The 20,097-nt window shown below is 38.8% G+C and overlaps 1 protein-coding gene across 3 annotated transcripts in view; it reads right to left on the reverse strand.

Annotated features, from left to right (window-relative positions):
* MET (MET proto-oncogene, receptor tyrosine kinase) overlaps nucleotides 1-20,097 on the reverse strand; it is a 90,045-nt gene that overhangs the window by 30,825 nt on the left and 39,123 nt on the right. For all 3 annotated transcript variants that reach the window (XM_064422331.1, XM_064422329.1, XM_064422330.1), the window contains exons 4-10: nucleotides 14,025-14,159; nucleotides 12,477-12,650; nucleotides 7,052-7,212; nucleotides 5,763-5,865; nucleotides 5,416-5,552; nucleotides 3,098-3,271; nucleotides 2,115-2,214 (exon numbers count right to left, since the gene is read on the reverse strand). In XM_064422331.1, the coding sequence (XP_064278401.1) occupies nucleotides 2,115-2,214; nucleotides 3,098-3,271; nucleotides 5,416-5,552; nucleotides 5,763-5,865; nucleotides 7,052-7,212; nucleotides 12,477-12,650; nucleotides 14,025-14,159 (984 nt within the window). The remainder of the gene's footprint in view (nucleotides 1-2,114; nucleotides 2,215-3,097; nucleotides 3,272-5,415; nucleotides 5,553-5,762; nucleotides 5,866-7,051; nucleotides 7,213-12,476; nucleotides 12,651-14,024; nucleotides 14,160-20,097) is intronic.

A 20,097-nucleotide genomic window follows, 5' to 3' on the forward strand; every position in this document is an offset into this window, starting at 1 on the left:
TTATTTTAATAATGACTGGATGAAATGTTGGGAGTTTTTGGTGTATCTCCCATGCAGACAGCCCAGAACTTCCAGTGCAGGATGAGTAAGACTACAGCCATAGGCATCCTCCACCAGAAATTTCCTCATTTACACAGTACAATCTTGTTTTTCCACTTATAAATCTTCCCTTTCTACCTGAGAATTAAAACTCTTCCTTTAGAAATATGCTTGAGGTAGAGAATAGTGGCAGAACAAATGGCTGCCACAGAGGCAGAGAAGGCAACTGAATGCCAGAAGCCTTTAATTTCAATAGAGCAAAAATATATTGCTTGGGCAATGTCAAAGTGAAAACCACTCTGGATTATAATCCATTTGAGGTTATATTCCACCTTTTGTGCAGGGAGAATGAATTTGTGTACAGCTGCTCATACACTGGGGCAATTTCTTAGAGATCAGTGCAGGAGATTTGATTAGAGAGCAGTGGCAGGAGATTTGTTTGTTGGCAAATGCATGGTATGAAAAGAAAAAGAATAAAGGAGATAATTCTGACTAAGTCCATATCTTTTTTCAACAGCAGGTTAGAGGCAGGATGAAAGCAAAACACTGCTCAAAGGCAGGGTTGCTCCCCAATATTTTGGGGAAAAGAGTAAATTCTATGGTGTTTATTGCCTGGAGTTGCCTGTCACTTTTGACAGTGTATTTTCTTTAAAACTCCAGATCTTTCAAATCTCTTCAGATTCTAAGAAGTCCTAATATTTGACAAGATATGCAGTATCAGGGCCTGAAGAGAAGCAATACTGCATATTCCCACAGGGGAACAGAAAAAGCAAACAAATTTACACAAAACAAAATCTCAAGACTTGATTTCAGCAACATCTTTTCCTTCAAAATTCTTTGTGCTTAGAAATAATTATGCTCACATTACTCAAAATCTAATAAATTTTGAGTCTCGTAGATTTCACTGAAAGATTTTATTTTCTGGCTGATGAGTAAAGTGACTTTTTGATAACACTTAAAACTGTGTTTCATTGGAAAGGAACCGATTTTTAGATTAAATCTGAACCCATTAAATTACAAGCCACGACTACATGCTGCGGAAATTCAGGTCCTGACACTCATAATGTTATACAAATTAGGATCATGAAGAATATGATGACCTTGAAGCTATGAAAGACTGCAAATTTGCAGACATACCATTTAAAATGCATTGAGCAAACCTAGGTCTAATAGTTAGAATTCAATTCAGGAAACAGTGTATGATGATCATTAGAAATAAGCCGATGAATACGAACAGTAAGTAGCATGTCATAAAGAGTGTAGGTCAATTTAGCTTCAGTTAGACTAAACAAACCTTACAGGATAAGAAAATGTTGGAGGTACAACACAAATGTGTAGACAAAAGCTTACAGAAGGCAGTTTCAGTAAAACTAGATGACAAATGCCAAGTTTGCCCTGTAAGAATTAAAGCAGATCACGTAGTCATATCTGTGTTTAGATTTGGACACGGTGTAGTGCCAACTTAGGGACAAAAAAAAAAAAAAAAAAAAAAGAAGACTTACATCTCTGACTGACACCTGCTGTTTAAGCAGAGGTACCCAATTGCAAGAGCCCAAACCCATCTTAAAACTTAGTTGCTAAACTTATCAAAGTTAGGACATATTTCCCCAACAGGAATTTTGGCAATCAGAAATTCTTAAAAATAATACCTACTTTTGATTCTATATATTTACTCTTCCTCTTCCCTTGATATATACCCCTAGTCACCACTTGAGCATCACAGTAGTGCCTGAACTTGTCATGTAATCTGACATATCTATATTGCACTGCTGTGTGTTTAGTCACTGAATTTGTATTGTTCAATTGAAATATATAAATCTTCTTATCAGTTACTGCACTAGCTTTATTTCTTTGAAAAAGTTTATTGGAAATTGTTGTTTTATCCTCACCTTAATTTCAAATTTGTTTTGAATTTTTCCTGTACAGTGAAAACAGTCTTTGCAGAAAACACCAAAATATCAGTAGAAGCCTCAAAGTTTCAAGGCAAAAGTCAAAGTATTTTGGATGAAAATTCACAACCATTCACCACACCAAGATGAAAAGATAGCAGATTGTCTTCTCTAAGACTGACTCACCACAGAGAAGTTCATTCCTAGTTTTGGTACAGTAATCACCATCTGAGGAAAGCACACTGAGTTCAAGTTGATTCCCTGAGCTGTGATTGTACTTCCACCACTAGGAAAATTTACCAAAAGAAGAAAAAAAAAGAAGGGAAAGAAAAAGAGAAGATAAGTAGGATAAATAACTGCTGTGATAATGTAATGTTAATTACAAATTATATTTTAGAGTAAATGATAACATAAAACCAGAATTAGGGATATATATTGGATAAATACAAATACACAGCTTTGAGCAGTGAGATAATTTTTATGGGAAACAGATTTTACATTTAGTATAACAACTAATCAAAAAAAAGAAAAAAATCTTTAAAACTGTGATAAGCCAGGGTATAAAACAAATGTGTAAATTTTAAAAGAGTTCACTTTTTTGTACTTTGCATTTGCTAACCAACTTATTTCACCTATTGCGTGCACTGGTGCTGAAAAAGGTGTCTGTTTTACTGCTGACATTTTTTTGGCAAAGGCAGATGGCTTGGATTAGAGCTACTGAGACCATAAATATGTCACTTGAAAACACACACATACTACCATGCATATACATTCATAATGTTTATATAGCACTGGATTTAGACTATTTTAAAATCCATTTGCTCTCCTGAGTCGGCTGACTTGTCACATTAAATGATTTTCCTCAGCAATCAGTGTAATGTCCAGACACAGCATAGAGACACACTTAGCAGTGCAGTGGGTATCTCAGCAGGACATCACAGGTAGGCTCAGCAGCAGCTGGGAGTGAAATCACAAAGAGAAAAGAGGCACCCTTCCCCCTTCTCCTTCACCTCTGAAAGGAAATGATTTACCCTCTGCAACTGCACCATAATAGAAACAATTGGCATGGAAGATAGAGATAAAAATGCAATTTCTTTTGATAGATTGCTGAGCAGCATAGCTGTTCATTGTTCATTTGTTGCTTATTTCTATAAGAAAATTTTACTCACCTAAGAAAAGATTTGGCTGGATGAATTTTTAAAACAACTGGGTCTTCTCTGTATGTGAAATGGCTGCTTGTGTCTCGAACAGCTTCATCGATTTCCATTCTCACACGATATTCCTGGGGAATTTGCTGTGCTGGAGTGTAGCACTCCACAGTGCTCGCCGATATGCTGGGAGGACTGAAAACAGATTGCTTGTCACCATTATAAACCATGTACTTTGCTTAAAACACTGTCCTTTACTGAGCCCCAACATTGCCTAAGGATCTGTTTGTAAAAAAAATGCCATTGATTTTCCTGCTGGATAATCAAATTGCAACAAGTAAGCATGACATAAGGTAGAAATTGCAACAGCATGGCTGAAGCTCAAGATTAATCTTAATTCAGTTGACTTGCACCTTGCCTGATGGAAGGTGTTGCCCCGGTACTGGTGACAACCTCATGAGCCCCTGAACCCTGCAAAGGCAGCTTCCAGCCTAGAAAACAAGAGCACACTCCAGGTTTAAGGAGAACGACTTGATCTGCTATAACCAAAGGATAATGCCTCTTCCAAATCCACAGGACTTACTCTGTATTAAAAGCCTCAAGTAAGGGTGCTCTTGTGGGATGTACCAGATGCTGAGGGGCAGGTAGAGGGCAAGGAGAAAGAGGGAGAAAATTCGAGAAGAGCTGGCTGAATTCAGCAGAGTCTCTGGGATATCCACCTTTCCCTTGCTATCATGCTTGGCCATGGAAGTCCTCTTCCTCCTACACTGAGCTCAGTGGGTGAGTGGACAGCAGGAGGATCCTGAAGTTTGAAGTACATGAAATGTGGCCAGTGGGAGCAGGGCACATCAGAGACAAGGGTGGCAGAGGTAAATGTAACTTTACCAGCTGGTTTCAGTGATTTGGCCCCAAGCACATCCGTGGCCCATCCAGGTGAGGTTATTCTCTTAGAATATAAGAAATGGTCTCAAAATTAGACAAAAGGGACATTTGCTACAACCTCTGAAGCTTTCCAGAAAGGTGGGGTTCACCATAAGGGACCGCGATTCATTCATCTGCTTTTAATGTCTCTTAAAGGAAAAAATAAACCTTGCCCTAGCTGCCCTCAGAACTGGGGAAAGGTGCCTGTTTAGCTAGAGAAACACCTGCCTTGAGAAATTGGTTAAGACCTGCATAGAAGTCTCCAGGCAACTTGGCTAGTGAGAAAGAGGGGTACTCGAGATGCTTACTGGGAAAGTCTCAGCTATTGTTCAATACCTTGAGGTCCACCTGACCAACATCTGCATCTGAGCTGGCTGCTGTCCCACCCCCATAGTAGATGTCTCAAATTAATCATTCCCAAAAGGTTTATATATTTCTCCATTAGTTGAGAAAGACACCAAGAAATGTAACCCTAACTATTAAGGAACAGAAATGATTTAAGATCTTTTTAGTGATCAGACTTGAATATATAAATCCTTTCTCTTGATTTAGTCAGACTTGGCTGATTTGATCAAGAGCATACAACAAATCATTCAGCAGTAAAGAATAAATTTCATCTCTCCTGACTCTGAATCTTGTGTTAACTAATAGGCTAGTTCTTCCCCATGGTCTCCACAAGTGTGAAATTTTACCACTATGACTTTCCATAATCATTAGATGATGCTTAAATTTCAGAGGAAATGCTGGATGTCCTGTTTCTGGAACACAGTGGGTCATCTTCTGCCTTGTCCACAGAGGTGACAATTCTGGAATCACCCTGCTGTTCCTAAGCACAGAACCAAGCAGGATTTGTGCCAAGGTAGAATGGCTATTTTCTAAATACCAGGAAAAGCATGATGCTGCCAAACTGATGCTGTTTTGTAGGCTGTTCTCTGATAGCAGTGCAGAAATAGTGCTCCTCTGCATGGGATAGACATTGTCACCTGGTCAGGTTTCCAGCCAGCCAGGCTGTAGGAAATGGTAACTTGTGCCCACTGGCTGCTCCCTGGAAGCTGCTGCATGAGCAGCAGCTCTTGCTAATACAAGAGAGAGGGCTGAGCGTGTGGGAATCAGGGTGACAAAAATGATGGGAAATAAGCAGTTTCTTGTCCATTAGAAGCTGATTTGACACTTCTCTATACAACCTTTTAATGAGGTTAATGAAGACATTACAGAATAAACAAGACTTCCAGAAACTGTAGTCCCTTGTAGAAATCTTTCAGGGATCCTAAACTCAGGATACTTACTGCTTATTATAAATTCCCCAATAAGTGACACAAGAAGAGGAAAGCAAATGTTTGAGTTTGGTTTTTTAACTCCAAGCTTTTTAATAAAGACATTTCAGTATTAAAGGCATTGTGTTTTAGTTAGTACATTACCTTTTCAAAGTGCATGGTTGCTCACCAACAAAAATCCTCATGGATTTCCCACTGTCTAGGTATTTTCCAGCTACAGTCAGCAATGTTCCTCCAGATTTGGGACCATAGGTGGGAGATATACTTGTTATTACAGGATTCTAAGGGGAGGTAAAAATAAAACCAGAGCATTATAAAATTATTTTCAAAATGTAAAGAGGAGGACTTAAAACATTTGTTAACATTTTCATGAAGTAACAATAAAGCCAACATGAACAGAGAATTTACCATGCTGGATTGGACTCATGAGGAGCCCCTAACTGTTAATATTGAAGCTAATTTTGACTAAAAAAGTTTAATCTAGTACTTACCACATATGAAAATGTATTGAATAGTGTTTTGCCATGTCCAACAGAAACACTACTGGATATATTAAAACTTGGACTTTTTGCAGCAGGAACTGTGCATTCCAGCCTTTAAAAAACAAGGAAAAAATGGGATTACATTTTTTTTCTGATTGATTTTTTCATATTAAAATAGAACCACTTCAAACTGATAATAGTGGGGAATCCATACTAAACAGATCATTGATCTATGTGCATCATGGACATTTCAGAAATAATAGCTAAAAGAACTGTAGCCCTCTTCCTTAATAATAAATACAAATGCTGTGGACTTTATAATACTTGGCCACAGAAAATAATTTTAGTAGATCATATACATTGCAGAAAAAAGAAGCATGACAGAAAAAACAAATACCTCTATTCAATGGCTGATGGATTTTTAAAAATTTTCCTTTAGTATCAAATTTTGGCAGACAATAGCTTAGAAAAAATGAATCATATACACAAGTTTGTTGAAAAAAAATTAAATATTACAAAAAATTAAACTTGAACTTCTGCAGCAGCATGTGTCAATGTATTATATTACATTCACATAGTCTCATATGTAATCTAGTCTCCTTAAATCATCTTGTTTCCATTGAGACTGTTCAGAACAGCAGCTAGGAGGGTGCTCAACACTTCTGGAGCCCTTGCTGGAGTATCTGCACTGCTATGTAGGTGAACAGCAAAGCTGTGCCACCATTTGTGCACTGCTTTGGTGGTAGAGAGAGGATATTCACTGAACTTGTATTTCTGCAAGATAACAATCACAGTAACCTCTGTCTTAAACTTAACCCATTATCCCTGTGTCTCAGATCCTTATTTCCGAGGAGGAGGAGGAGGAGAGGTGCAGCTGAGGGTCATAAGCCTCTGGATGACGCAATACCTGCATCTTCTCACACTTCTCTCCAGCAGCTTTACAGATCAGGAAGACAGAGGTGACACAACTTAGCCCAGCAGGATCCCGGCCAAAGGAACTGCCCCCTTTTCAAACCTTTGAATAGATTCATTCTTGCCAGCTTTAACAGATGTTGAATAGCATTTCACAGACAAATCAGAAAAATTGCTGCAGGAGCTATTGCCATAAACTGGATTTATTTAATCTCCATTTTGAAAATTGTTTTTCTTGGTGAGTTTATTAAACCATGGGATTTCTTCAAATTTGAAATTTTAGAATCAGAGATGATACTTACAGGCTGAATGTTTGTATTTGCAAAAAATTCCATACCACACAAAGAACTTCTGTATAAATGGAAACTAATATTTAGGTTTCTTACCTATTTTTGTTGCTAGATTTTGCTTCCAGAGGACAAATTTGTCCTCCAATATGGATTACTGTATTTTTTAATTCAAATCTATTATTTTTGCTGAATCCAAAGTCCCATCCACACAGGGTCAATTTTGTCCCACCTTCTAGGGGAGCGCTGTTTGGGAGAATCTGTTAAAAAAATACTGTGTTAGTTGAATCAGGCTTTCTTGAACTTCACTTGGAGCTAAAGAATGGGCAAAGGAATAATTTTAGAAAAGCATTTCTTTTGGTAGACTATGTGCTAGCATTCATCTTAATTGTTCTTCACCTTTCATTTGTCACATTATGAGCTTTCTATGACAGTAGCAATAAATAACAAAACCTATACTAGAAAGCTTTGAAAGATAGTGTTTAGGGGCACTGAACAAGCTGTGCATTGTAATAGTCTTTTAAATCCTGCAGTTCTTGTCTTTCACATCTTATTTCTGGTGTGTTAAACATACAATATACTTATTTTGTTAGAAGCTGAATGCTGAACACAAAAGAGCCCCCAAATGACCGTTTTTTGCCAGCTTGATGAAAGTTGGGTTCAGAGAGAAGTAGCTTCAAAGACACCATAATCCAACATTGCGTTGACTGTGATAAAGTTAACGCGACTTCTGCTATTCTTTCCTTAAACATTTTACATTTGGTCACCTCTAATTCCAAGTTAAAAATAAACTGCCCCTCAGAAACACAGACAATCTACAAAGGAAATACTTTTTTTTTTTTTTTTTTTTGTGTGTGTGTGTGTGTATTGTAAATTGTCCTGTAAAATATAACAATGGTGGGAAAAACATAGGAACACTATAGAAGTCTTACAAAACTCAGTAAAAGTACCGGTTAGTACTGTCAGTAAAAAAAACCCCAAAATCTACAAAAACAACAAAAAAGAAAATACATTAGTTCAGGAATTATGAGGACCTTCAACAATACTGCACAATTTTGCAAACATACCAGTACCACTAGACAAACAAAAAAGAATGAAAGGAATGAGAGACTGAATTTATGCTTGTGATTATAGTGCCTAAATATCTTAATGCTTTAGTGATAATAATTTTGCCCCTAAAATGCAATACAGCTGTGTCCTTCAAAGGACCCGGCTTAATTTTCAAGCTGAAAGGAAAGTGTTTGAGTGATACATGGCTATTATTTCATCTGGAAATCCAGTAAGACAGCACATTTCTTTTCAACTCTCTTGTAGCTATACTTCAAGACTCTCACAAATGAACTATTGTAGATAGAAAGGCAGCTGAAGAATACTTCAAAAGAATTATACCATATACTATATATGGGGAAATTTACTGCCCTCATTACAAACCAGACAAAGAGTCTGACTTAAAATGCACTGAATCCAGGAGGAACCTTTTCTGTTTTAAAGAGCTTTGAATCAGCTCTCAAGGAGCAAAGAGGAAACCTATGCAGGAACAGCACTTTTGTACAAATCCGTAAAAAAGGAGTGATATTCACACAGCCCCCTGACACACAACTGCAGCTACGAGCTCGGAGCCATTCTGTGCCCACGAAATCTGTGCTATTCGCAGGTTTAACTTCTCCTTGTTTCTTTGGAGTTTTCTTCTTCAAAATCTGGATTTGACTTCAGATTCTAGTTTTCTACTCTGCTCAGTATGTCAGCACATTATCTATTTTTGAAATAACAAAACCATAGCAGAAAATGAAATTGCTCTGTGGGAGTACAGGAGGTCCTGATGTTTTGTACAATACACTGACGTGGCATTTGAAGAGTTTGAAATGTAATCCACCAGTTAGCAAAATATGGGCTTCACAAAGCCATACAGAATAAAAACTGAAGGTACTGAACATGTTTTTAGTGATCTTACATGGCAAAAGAGACTTGTGACAGTAATCTGTGTGCCTTTTTTGAGAGGTAGCAAGTATTTAGTACCTTTTGTTGACAAATTTAGGAGGCAACACCTGTAAGTAGATACCAAAAAAAAAATAAACAAAATCTTAAAGTTTTACTGAACTCCCCTGTTTTTATTCAAGATTTATTTTTGTTCCATTTGTTCTGTATGATGAAATGTCTGAAAATCAAATGTGGTTTTCCAGACATTTTCTTGGGAGGGTTGACAAGAATGGATAGTGAACCTCCTATTCTCTGAACTGAGTGTGTAAGCCCCTTCTATGTACTTACATTGCACTGGTAGTAACAGAAAACAATCATATCAGTTATAAATGCTATGAAATGCAGGATTTAAAAAATATTCTGTTATCTCCACTGATAACATGGAACAAGTCCTGTCATTCTGCTGGTCTCTGAACTTTTGGTTAAGAGAGAAAGTTAATTTTGTTTTTGGAAAACTTTAAAGCATTGTGTTTTCCTTTTATTTATGTTGACAGCTAATATCCACTTCTATACTTAATATATTTTGGAAGAAAATACCTATTTATTAAAGTTTCATTAGCCCATTAATTTTAATTCAAAGACAAGAAAAAAATTTCCAGCAAAGCCTCCAACCTAAACAGGCAGCAGAAGGCCTGATGTTCTTGATATGTCTGATACAAAAGCCAGCTAAAATGACTCACTTTAAAAACAACAACAAACCATGTCAGATTTTTAACCACAACAAAGAATCAGGAGGGAGACCAATTTATTTCTTCTTTTACGCCCTTCACCTTTCAGCGTGACCTGAACGCCACGCGCAGATTCCTGCAATTTGTTCCAGCACCAAGTGATCTCCGAGGAGATTCTCTCCTGGCTTCCCTCTATAAGTGCTTGTCCAGGCTGATGAAACTCCTCATTGTTGGCAGAGGCAGTGGATGGGAGCAGACTGGGAGCTGGGCTGTGGAGGGGATGTGTCCTAGTGTCTGCCCTACTATGCTGTCTGTGTCTGGGCAGATTTGACTGCTCCTCTCCAACACACAGCTCCAAAGGAAGGTGCTTAAACCAGGGAAAAGAGACAAAGGATCTGCAGCACTACATGGGAAAACACTGGCCTTCTCCTCTGCCATCCCTCCTGTGAGGAATTTTTTTTTTTCCTCATTGTACACCAGTCTGTGCAATAACCTGGGAAAACATCACTGAAGACTTAGTTAGCTAACATCCACTGGACCAGACCCTCAGGGAGCAATCTGCTCCCCTCAGGTTAAAGTGATCATATGACATATCTCAAGCAATCTGTCCCTCTGAAAGCTGCAAAATATTAGGGAGAGGTTTGGACTGAATTTCAGATACTATGCAAAGCAGGTCATCCTCCGTTTGTTAGGAACAAAACTAGCTTGTTTCTTACATTTTATGCATGTGAGTTTCAAGACAGATCAGAAGATGATGAATAATCTGTTTTATATTTTTTTCAGTAATCATGTTAAATGTCATGGTCCAGTAGAGCATGAAATTTGTCTTAACAGCTAGCAATTCAATGGATTTAAGTATCCAGCTGCATTTTTTTTCCTTACAAGCCTTCTGGAAGCAACTTCTACCAACATCAGCACGCAGTAATTTGAGATGCACTTTAACATCCATCAGTGTCACAGATCCATATTCATTCCAGGGGTAGACTGGGCTTATGCTGAGCAGGCTGGGCTGAGCCACATGGAGAAGGGAAGCACCTACTCAGCCCATGTCCAAGGTGTGCCCCCCTCCCAGCACTTCACAGGGCCTGCAGAGGTGGCTGTGGGGGACACACCTCTTGGTCTAAGTGCCTGTGCATGGGCTCCAGGTTCTTGGGTCTTAAAACTGCAGAGTGAACACATTCAAAATGAAATTAAAGAGGGCTACATGAGTTCAGCCCCTCTGAAAATCATAAATTAAGCAGTTCAGAGCCTGGGAAATGTTTTTTGAGCTATAGAAATATACAGCCACTGCTGGAAAGTTTGTAAATTAAAAAATATTAAGGGTACTTGAGTTCTAGAAAAATGAGACAAACTGTGCAGGATAGGTGAGTACTTTGGTCCTGCAGAGGTACAGAAAAATATATAAGAGCTAATTCTCACTGCATACCTTTGAATTGGTGATTCAGTCTCATACAGACTAAGGCTGGAAAGGATTATTTCACTAATATAACCATTCTGAAAAAAAATTATTTTTGTATAAAGGAAAAGTAAACTGTTCACATACATTAGCAAGTTTTGTGCATCTTCTTTTCCATAAGTAAATGGCCACAGAAGGCAGGCAAACTGCCCCTTCCCCTTCCATTTTCTATCCATTTTGGGTTTGATTCCTATAACACTTCATTTTTTTTTCACTGATTTTTGCTTGTGTTAATCATAAATTTTGTGTCTCAAAGGTGAAGATGGAAAAACCCAACCCTGTAAACGTGCATTTCTATACTTCTTTCTAGAGTTATACCAGTTTTGTCTAAAACATTAAAACTTAAAAATATTGTTGTATGTGAAATCATATGCTTGGATGAAAGAAATACATTATTTATTAAAACCCACTTTTTTTCTCCCTTTCTAAGAGTTTGGCATATCAAACTTTCATGTCTATTTGTAAGTTGTATTCTAACAAAGGAAAATGTATTTTTAACTACATGATGTAGTTTAAATGCACTAACACAAGTGAATGTGTTAGTAAATGCTACCAGAAAGTTTTACGCTTGTCCTTCCCTTAGATTTCTAGTCCATCAACTGCCCTACAAACCTCTGCCTTCACAGTCATGTCACACTTCACATGAGAAGATTTGGTCCCACACACAGTACAAACCCTGCATTAACCATGGCTGAATTAAATCTGGACTGAGCCAGTGCAGCTCTCTGCTCACCCGTGCCTTCTTGTTCTCACATCACACCCTTGATGAGCTCTGGCTGGCTGGCAGCAGCCTCTGGTTCCCCTGTCCTGGGGGTGCAGCTACAGGCTTGTTCCTTGTTGGTGCCAAGAGGACCCACGGGAAGAAGGAGCCAGCCAAGAGACACTATGGAAAAAACTTCCCAGGAGCTTGTGTAGGGGAAAGAAGGGATTTTTCTCACAAAGAAACACCAGGCTTTCTTTCCTCCAACACTGGAGCCAGCACAGGGATGGATGAACAGTGGTAGCCAGAGACCTCCTGTGCTGGATCAGGCTGTGGTGGCTCTGGGCAGGAAGTGCTTTCCTCCACTTTTGTCCCTGAGAGAGGCCTAAGAGAAGGGATGCTCCTTTCTGTGACTGGCTTTCATGTCAGACCCCTGCCAGGCAGGCTCAGACCCATCTTGTTTCCCCATCGGAAGTGCTTTGTAGGGCCAAGGGTCTCCCAAGGCTGGTAAGGATGATCAGACAAACCTGTCCATCCGTGAGCATCTCAGCCCACAGTAGTCAGGGAGACCATGTGCATCCAGTCAGAGGATTCATGGACATCAAGGCTGAGGGGAAGTTGGGGAAAGCTGACAATTTATCATGATTATATGACTAGAAAATATTTACAGAGTGCAGACCATTCTTCCCTCAAGAGATAAGTGTGAGAAATCCACCACCTTACCTCATAAACCCTAGGCAAGCAGGTGTCCTGGGTCCAGGCGTTGCTGGGGCACTCAGAAGACCTGAGGCACTGCTGGCTGCACCAGCCACACTGCATGAAGGCTGGTGCCAGCAGGCACTGGCTGCAGGACCTGAAGTGATGGCAGCCTGGCCCCTTCAGAGGGATCTTTGTTATCTGTCGATGGAGAGACATGATGCATACATCCTTTTAATACATGCACTAAGTGGCAAGGAGAATCTCTATTTATGCATAGCATGCTGGTGCTGCTCAGATTTCAGATGTGCAAGCCACAGTTCGACTTCTCTTTAGCTCAGTAATTATAGGATCTTATAAGTAATTTAACTGACATGATTTTAAATTCGCTTGGGAGAAACCCTAAAGGCATCTTAATGTTATATACAGTTACTACCAGCATCTGGTGTTTACAGCAAGATAGCATTTTTTGCTGATGGAGAAAGAGAACAGCAGCGCACTCCTCCCAGTTCTGTATCTCAGTGTGCCTTAGTTTATGCAGTGTATCTCAGTATGCCTTACTTCATACATTTGTAAAAATAGGCATGATGGCTATTTCAGCTTTGGTGGGGCTGTATTAGTATCTGTGGCACACTTCCAGCATGTGACTGCCCATGTACTTGTTTGTTAACACCTACCATCAAAAAACCCATACTTTATCTAAAATACAAGTTAAAATTTATATTACTTAAAATATCAGAATAGTTATGAAATAGTTGCTCTGAACATGTAAGAATTATTTTTTGTCAAAATATTAAAATCAATATATAATTACATTACTATACGTTACTATATAAGAGCATAATATTTTTTTATACTTCAGGACCTTCCTTAAATTTATTTTTTACATTTTCTGAAGATCACTCTTATAAATAACTCATACATTTCTAGTAAATGATTAATAACAATCTTTATGGCTGGTGTATTTCTGTAAGTCCTTATAGAAATCAAGGGGTCAAATTATTGCTTACGATTATGGTTTAGGATTATCCGTAATATTATCTGCTGATGTTTTAAACCTGTTCTTCAATGCATATCTACTTATGACAATAGCATATTTATGATAGCTCTTCATTTTTTATTAACTCTTTGTAGACTACATGCTAAAGCAATTTTCAAGCCTTAGTGACTTACAGTTTTAAAGACACACATGTAACTCTAGCACACACCACTGTCCTTAAAAAGTTACAATGCTATGACACAAACCAAGAAAAGCCAGGAAACTGAGCACCATTCTTTTCTTTAGCCATTATGTGTTTTGTCTTTGCAAGCACTTGAATTAGGGGCAGGATTTCAGCCTTAAAATTTGCATTTCCTGGCTTTTGTTGGTTTATATCACCAGCTCTTACATTATTTAAGCATTTCTCAATATTAGGCTGCCAGTTTGTTTAGCAGGGGAAAAAATATATCTTGGAGGAAACTTGCACCCCCAGTGTTCTGAGGGATTGGCAGGGCCATGAGGATGCAGTGCAGAAAGCAGCAGTGTGAACAGAGGTTTACACAGTGCACAGGAGGATTAGATTATGAACCACTCACCTTCTTCCCAGTCACTACCAGGGTATAGCCATCATCTGCTAATGAATTCTTGACAACAACCTGGGGAGAGATGGGGTGGGAGTCTAGCTGAAAGCTGACATGTGGAGTTGTGGATTCTGAACGGGAAACCACTATCTAAGAAAGAAAGAAATTTTGAAAATCAGCAGGCAATATGTAACTCAAATGCATGCTGCTCAGCTGTCTCATGTTCTCTGCTTGCATTAATTACTTTGCATTACATTGCATAATATTTTGCATAATGTTCCATCATAATCTGATTAAAGTGCTATAAAATCTACTTTATTTAATACAGCAAAATCATGGCTGTTGGAGGATCCTCAAAATACACCATATTTATTAAAATATGCAGGAGTCACTGCATGTTTCCTAGTCCTTCAATTTCAGGTATTTATACGTCACCATAGAAAATGAAGATAGGTTATTTAGTCAGCCCCATACATTTAAGAATGAAGAATTTTATCTACAATGTCTGTTTAAAAGAATCTTAAAACTCCAGGTCTTCAGAAGTCAAAAACATTTCCTTCTATTTTCACTTTGGTCCTTCAGTTTGCAAAGCAAACTTTACCCTGTGTCAAGAGCCTCTGGTCGTGCTGCACGTGGGGCAATTGGATTGCAAAGCTATGTCAGGCACTGCAGGTTGCTGCTGTGGGCACTGCTCAGAGCCACGAGTGCCCAGAGCTCACCAGCCAGAGCTGCCCAGAGGGATATTGCTCTGACAAGCTCCTTGCAAGGTTTCCTGGGCATCTTGAGTTCTGGATCCTGTTGGTTTCTGTGTGAGCCGGGTGTCCAGGACTGAGCATTCAAAGCACTTCTTAAATTACAAGGAACAGTGGAGGCTCCTTTAGGAGATGCTCCAAAACAGGAGCCTAATTTAGTCATCCTGAAGCCCCTTTGCTAAAACCTTCCCTCTCTCTCTCTCCACCTCTCTCTCTCTCTCTCTCTCTCTCTCTCTCTCTCTCTCTCTCTCTCTCTCTAGATTTTAGGAGATCTTAGGGAAATTGGTCACACCAGTATGGAATTCCCTCACTACTCATCTCTCTGCATCTTGAGTTACCTAAATTCTTCTGAGAATCTGGGCCCATTCCTGCAAACACACGCCTAACTTTACTACTGTAACTTTGTTGACTTTAACGGGATGAGTCATGGCTGTTAAGCAGAGGCATAAAGCATCTGCAGACCGGGGTGGATATTTGATAGCAGGATTTTATAGGGTTGGGCCTGCAATGCAGAAGGATGTGCACCCAAATGTGATAGCATCAGGCAACAAAGGCAGAGGATTGTTTACATGAGGGAAGATCATGTTCATGTTTCAAAAGCTGTATCACGTGTAGTTTACTTAAGGAATTTAGATAATCAACATTTGCTGAGAAGTTAGGATTCAATGGGGTTCATTATTTAAAAAGATTGAAGCCATTCTGGAAATAACTTGTATGTCAAACGTTTCATTTTTTACTATAATGAAGCTTTTCTTCTGACTCCGAAGGCAGAATCAGAACAGCCAGGACATTGACTTACACAATTTCACTGGCTTTTCGCACTGCCAAGGGCTTTCAACAACATGGCTGACTCCAAAACTAGACTTAGAGATGCTGTAATTATAGCTGCTGTTTTGATGTAATTCAAGACTTAAATAAAATATATGAGCAGTTAAATCATGCCGATAACTGCTTCACATCCCAGAGGTATTTATAGTTTGGGGTTGCAAGAGGCTTTATTTCTTTAAAAATGAAACTGATTTTGTTACGGGCTTTGCTATGGATTTATTTCACAGCACAGAAAGTACAGATTTTAGAAATCAATAAAGTATGATCGTTTTTGGTGACACAGAAGTATGGTCTCTGACTCAGTGTAATAGGGCATGAGCTCTGTTTTTCTATTCAGGACAATGAAAAATAGAATGGACTGGAAAGCTGCATGAAAAACCTTGATTAATGTTGGCATTATGGGGAGAGGTAGCACCACAGCTGCAAATACCTTTTTAGTTGATCATTAGCCATGTCTCATCTCGAATACCCACTGCTATAAAATGCTAAGAATTCTTTTCCATCATTAATCCAGGCTTCCTCTTATTGCCAAGCATTCTTTCTGATTGAGCCACAGTGTTAACTCTTTAAACACATCTGCATTCCAGCCTCAGAGCAATTCATGAAAATTTGGATTCCATCTCTACAATCTTGGAAAAATTACTTGGTACTTTAAACACTGACTGACCCTTATTTGAGGTTGATAGTCAAATCACCTGCTCAAAGCCCAAGTGACTAGACTTTGACCTCATGACATACAGGGAGCTCGGATTACACTTCCTAGCTCATGGAATGAAAGTTTGGATTTTGCTTAGAACTAATCTACCAGCCTACAGTGCTGCTATAACAGATACTAGATGCAAAAATGTTCTTTTTGGTCCACAGAACTGTGTGATTTTTGCACACATCAGCCCAGTCCTTGAAATTCTATCTTACCCTTATCCGACATAATCCTGAAAAAAAAAAAGCAATTTGAAGACATCTTCTACAGCAGGAGGAAGAGGCTACTTAAGACTCCAGTGTCGTTCTCATAAAGCTCTGATTTTTATAGCTTGGAACTGAGCTGGTATGTGTGCAGCATAAATTTCATCTGTCATGGACACACCAACATACAGGGACCACTACCATGAAAATGGTTCAGTACTACAGGAGATTTTCCCTCTGCAAAGCCTATAAAATCCTGGGGGTTTTGGGGCTTTTTTGTGAGGGGGAGAGTGGGTATTGGATTTTTTTTTTGTTTTATTTTCATTTTAGTAATTAATTTATGAACCATGCATTTCTCCAGAACATAAGAGAAATGAAAGCTTATTTCCATGCCTCTACTCAAGCAATTAGGAGTGAGGGAAGGTCTAGCACAGATAATGAACCAAAGGAGAACAAACAGACATTTGTAGTCAATGGTCAGTGACTGCAATAGTAAGAAGTCACCAGAAGTGTTCTACAAGCCGTGTGTGCTGGGGTCCACACTGTTCAATACACCCATAAATGAGTTACGAAAGTGGTTGAGCAGTCCAGCAATAAAGTTTTGTGATGATCTGGAGGTATTCAAGGTGGTTAGGATGAGGACAGACTATAAAGGATGGCAGAAGGACTTCACAAGACAGCATGTCACAGCAATAAAATGGCAGGTGAACTACAACAAAGAAAATTAACTTAAAGCAGTATATGTTAGATAGCTATCTAACTGCTTAGAAGCAGCTGAAACCAACCTAATAAAAACTTACAAATTATTAGAAAAGGATTAGAGAACAAACCACAAAACACCCTGATATCATATAAATTCATGGCTTGCCTGAAACTTAAAATGTCTGTGCAATTCTACTTGCTTCCTGGCAAAAAAGAGCATGTTAGAAAGGGGAAAAGCTCAGAGAAGGGTAACAGAGATGATCAAAAGGCTGTAATGAACAATGATTGAGTATGGTACATGTGGAATCTCTATGATAAAGGAATAGAGAATCATAAGGGGATAGAGACCCACCATATACTCTCTTCCACAACTGCCCAAAGGGGCGTTGCAGCCAGCTTGGGGTTGGTCTCTTCTCCCAAGAAGTAACAAGTGATAGGAACAAGTGATAGGAACAAGTGATAGGAAAAGAAGATATGGCCTCAAGTTGCACCAGGGGAGGTTTAGATTATATTTTAGGGAACATTTCTTCAGTAAAAGGGCTGTCAAGCAGTGGAACAGGCTGTCCAGAGAAGGGGTTGAGTCTCTGGTGACTCAAAAAGACATGTAGAAGTGACACTTAAGGGCATTATTTAGTTGTACACTTGGCAGGGTTAGGTTAATAGTTGGACTTAAGGATACTAGAGGTCTTTTCAGTCCTAAATGATTCTATTATTCCATTATTTAATTGTAATAAAATTTCTAAATATCACCAAAAACCAAAAAAAGTTCTTGGGTTCAAGGCAAACAAAAGAATATGGCATCCTAGCAATACGTGATGACCTATGGTACTCCCTGCCAAGGGATAAGAATGCAAGAGAAATGCATATTCAAAGGTAAACTCCACAGGTACATGGAAAGAGCTAGACAATAATCAATAGCTCAGGAAATTCCCAGAAAAGAAAATAGTTGGAGACTTGAAGCAGAAGGTAGCTACGTGTGTCTGGGTCACTAGGCACCCACTTGTCAATACCACTGGAGACAGAGCACTGAGCTGGACCCTTCATTCAGATCCATGTGGCTCTTCTGATCCCGTTTGAGAATCATGTTCAATATCAGTAACTGTGACAAACACAATATTTCTGTCTCTCTATTTAGAGAAAAACAAATAATTTTCTTCCAGCATAGCTCAGACTACTTCCATGAAACAGTTCCATGAAGATAACAGCCAACATTTAATTAATCAATGAACATATGAATGTATTCTTTATACTGGAAGTCAGTGATCACTTAGGCCCATGAACACTAACATTATTAATTTAAATATTATTTCATTGCCATCCTCTAGTATTAATGTTAAATATGAAGAATTGAGTCTAGGTTTGTCTGTGTGTAATATGGCAAATTAAGACTAATAACTTGAGTTGAAAACCAGCATGCAACAGCTTATTTTTAAAATCATTCTGATGCTCAGTTCTGCTAGTCAGCAGGATTGAATTACAAATGTTGCTGTCTACATGTTGAAATATCTTCTGCAAAAATGAGAGGCCTTCTAAAAGGAATCCAATCTAAGTATCATATTGTTATTTTTTCCCTAGATGTCTGGCAGGTGTATGCCATTATCCAGCAGAGATAGGCTCAGGGTTAACTATATTGTGCAATGCCTCAAATGCCCTGGGATATGCAGCCTAGCCTTGCAAAGGGCACATATGTAGCTTTCTAAATGCTGTATATCATTCTAATCCATGAAGAATAAAATGGATCTCTTCTGAAGAGTGTAAGCTTTTCTACTCAAACTGAATATTAAACATATGTGCTCTCAAACCAGTTATTCAGCACCAGGTGTTAATTTTAATTTGGCTACATGGATTTTGCATTATGCAGTGTTTGATACCTTTTTTCCCTAGGAGAATCAAGATACATTCTTTACTACAGAAAGAACTGCTATCATAAATGCCAAAAGTTGAGCTACTGATATGAAAATGCTACTTATCAAGAGTTTGCCACAGTTTTCTGTTGGCTTAAAAATGAAAGATGGAAGGATTGCAGCTACTCACATTCCTATAAATGCTTGTGTGCACAGTTTGCATTAAGCCTTAAATAGGTCAGACTGCCAGTATTGAAAAGCCAGATGAATTGCTGGGCCCCTGAGATAGGACAACAGTGGGCACTGAGGACAGCCTTTGCAATGACTCCATGGGCATCCCATCACTCTTTCCTCCTCCAGGCTCTGTAAGGTTTCAAGTCCATGCTCATATATTTCTTGTCCTTCTTGCACTGGGTTCAAGTGCAATATGGCTTGTCACTTGCACGGGTGGGTTTTAGCACAATGACATTTGTCTGGAGGGACAGGAACTGGATCAAGAGGAGTTTGATAAATTCAAAGGTGCATATGGCTTCTAGTACATTGCAGTATAAACTGGATTTGACTGAGCACAGTGAGAAATGCAAAGCTCTGAATTTCTTTGCTCTGTGTCAACTCATTTTGCTGACAGGCACCATGGCTTTGAGTCTTGATTCCTGGAGTGGTGAGGTCTTGCTGCTTTGCTGTTTGCAAGAGGAGAGCAATGTTGAAGACTTGGCTCTCTTGCTGAATTCTGGGACAAATTTTCCCAATCCTTGAATGCAGTTACAAATAAAAAGCAGATGTGATGAGTTTTTTTCACTGATTTCTGTAGCACACATTATGTTCCCTGGCATGTAGTCTATGAAAGCAGCTACAACACATGCTAAGTTCTCTCTTTTTGGGGAAATGAGATGTGTGTTAAAGTTTGGTTGTGGTGTTTGTTTTTAATCATAAGTATTCCTGGGAAATGAGTGTGATTATCAAGTGTTCTGTCTACTTGGATGTGAAAGACAACAGATTTGTGCTCAGTGTGTGAGAATTTCCCGAGCCATTCCTATTCTTCATCAGCCAGAATCAAAG

The sequence above is a fragment of the Passer domesticus genome, chromosome 5 (assembly GCF_036417665.1).
Source record: "Passer domesticus isolate bPasDom1 chromosome 5, bPasDom1.hap1, whole genome shotgun sequence".
Classification (NCBI taxonomy): Eukaryota; Metazoa; Chordata; class Aves; order Passeriformes; family Passeridae; genus Passer; species Passer domesticus.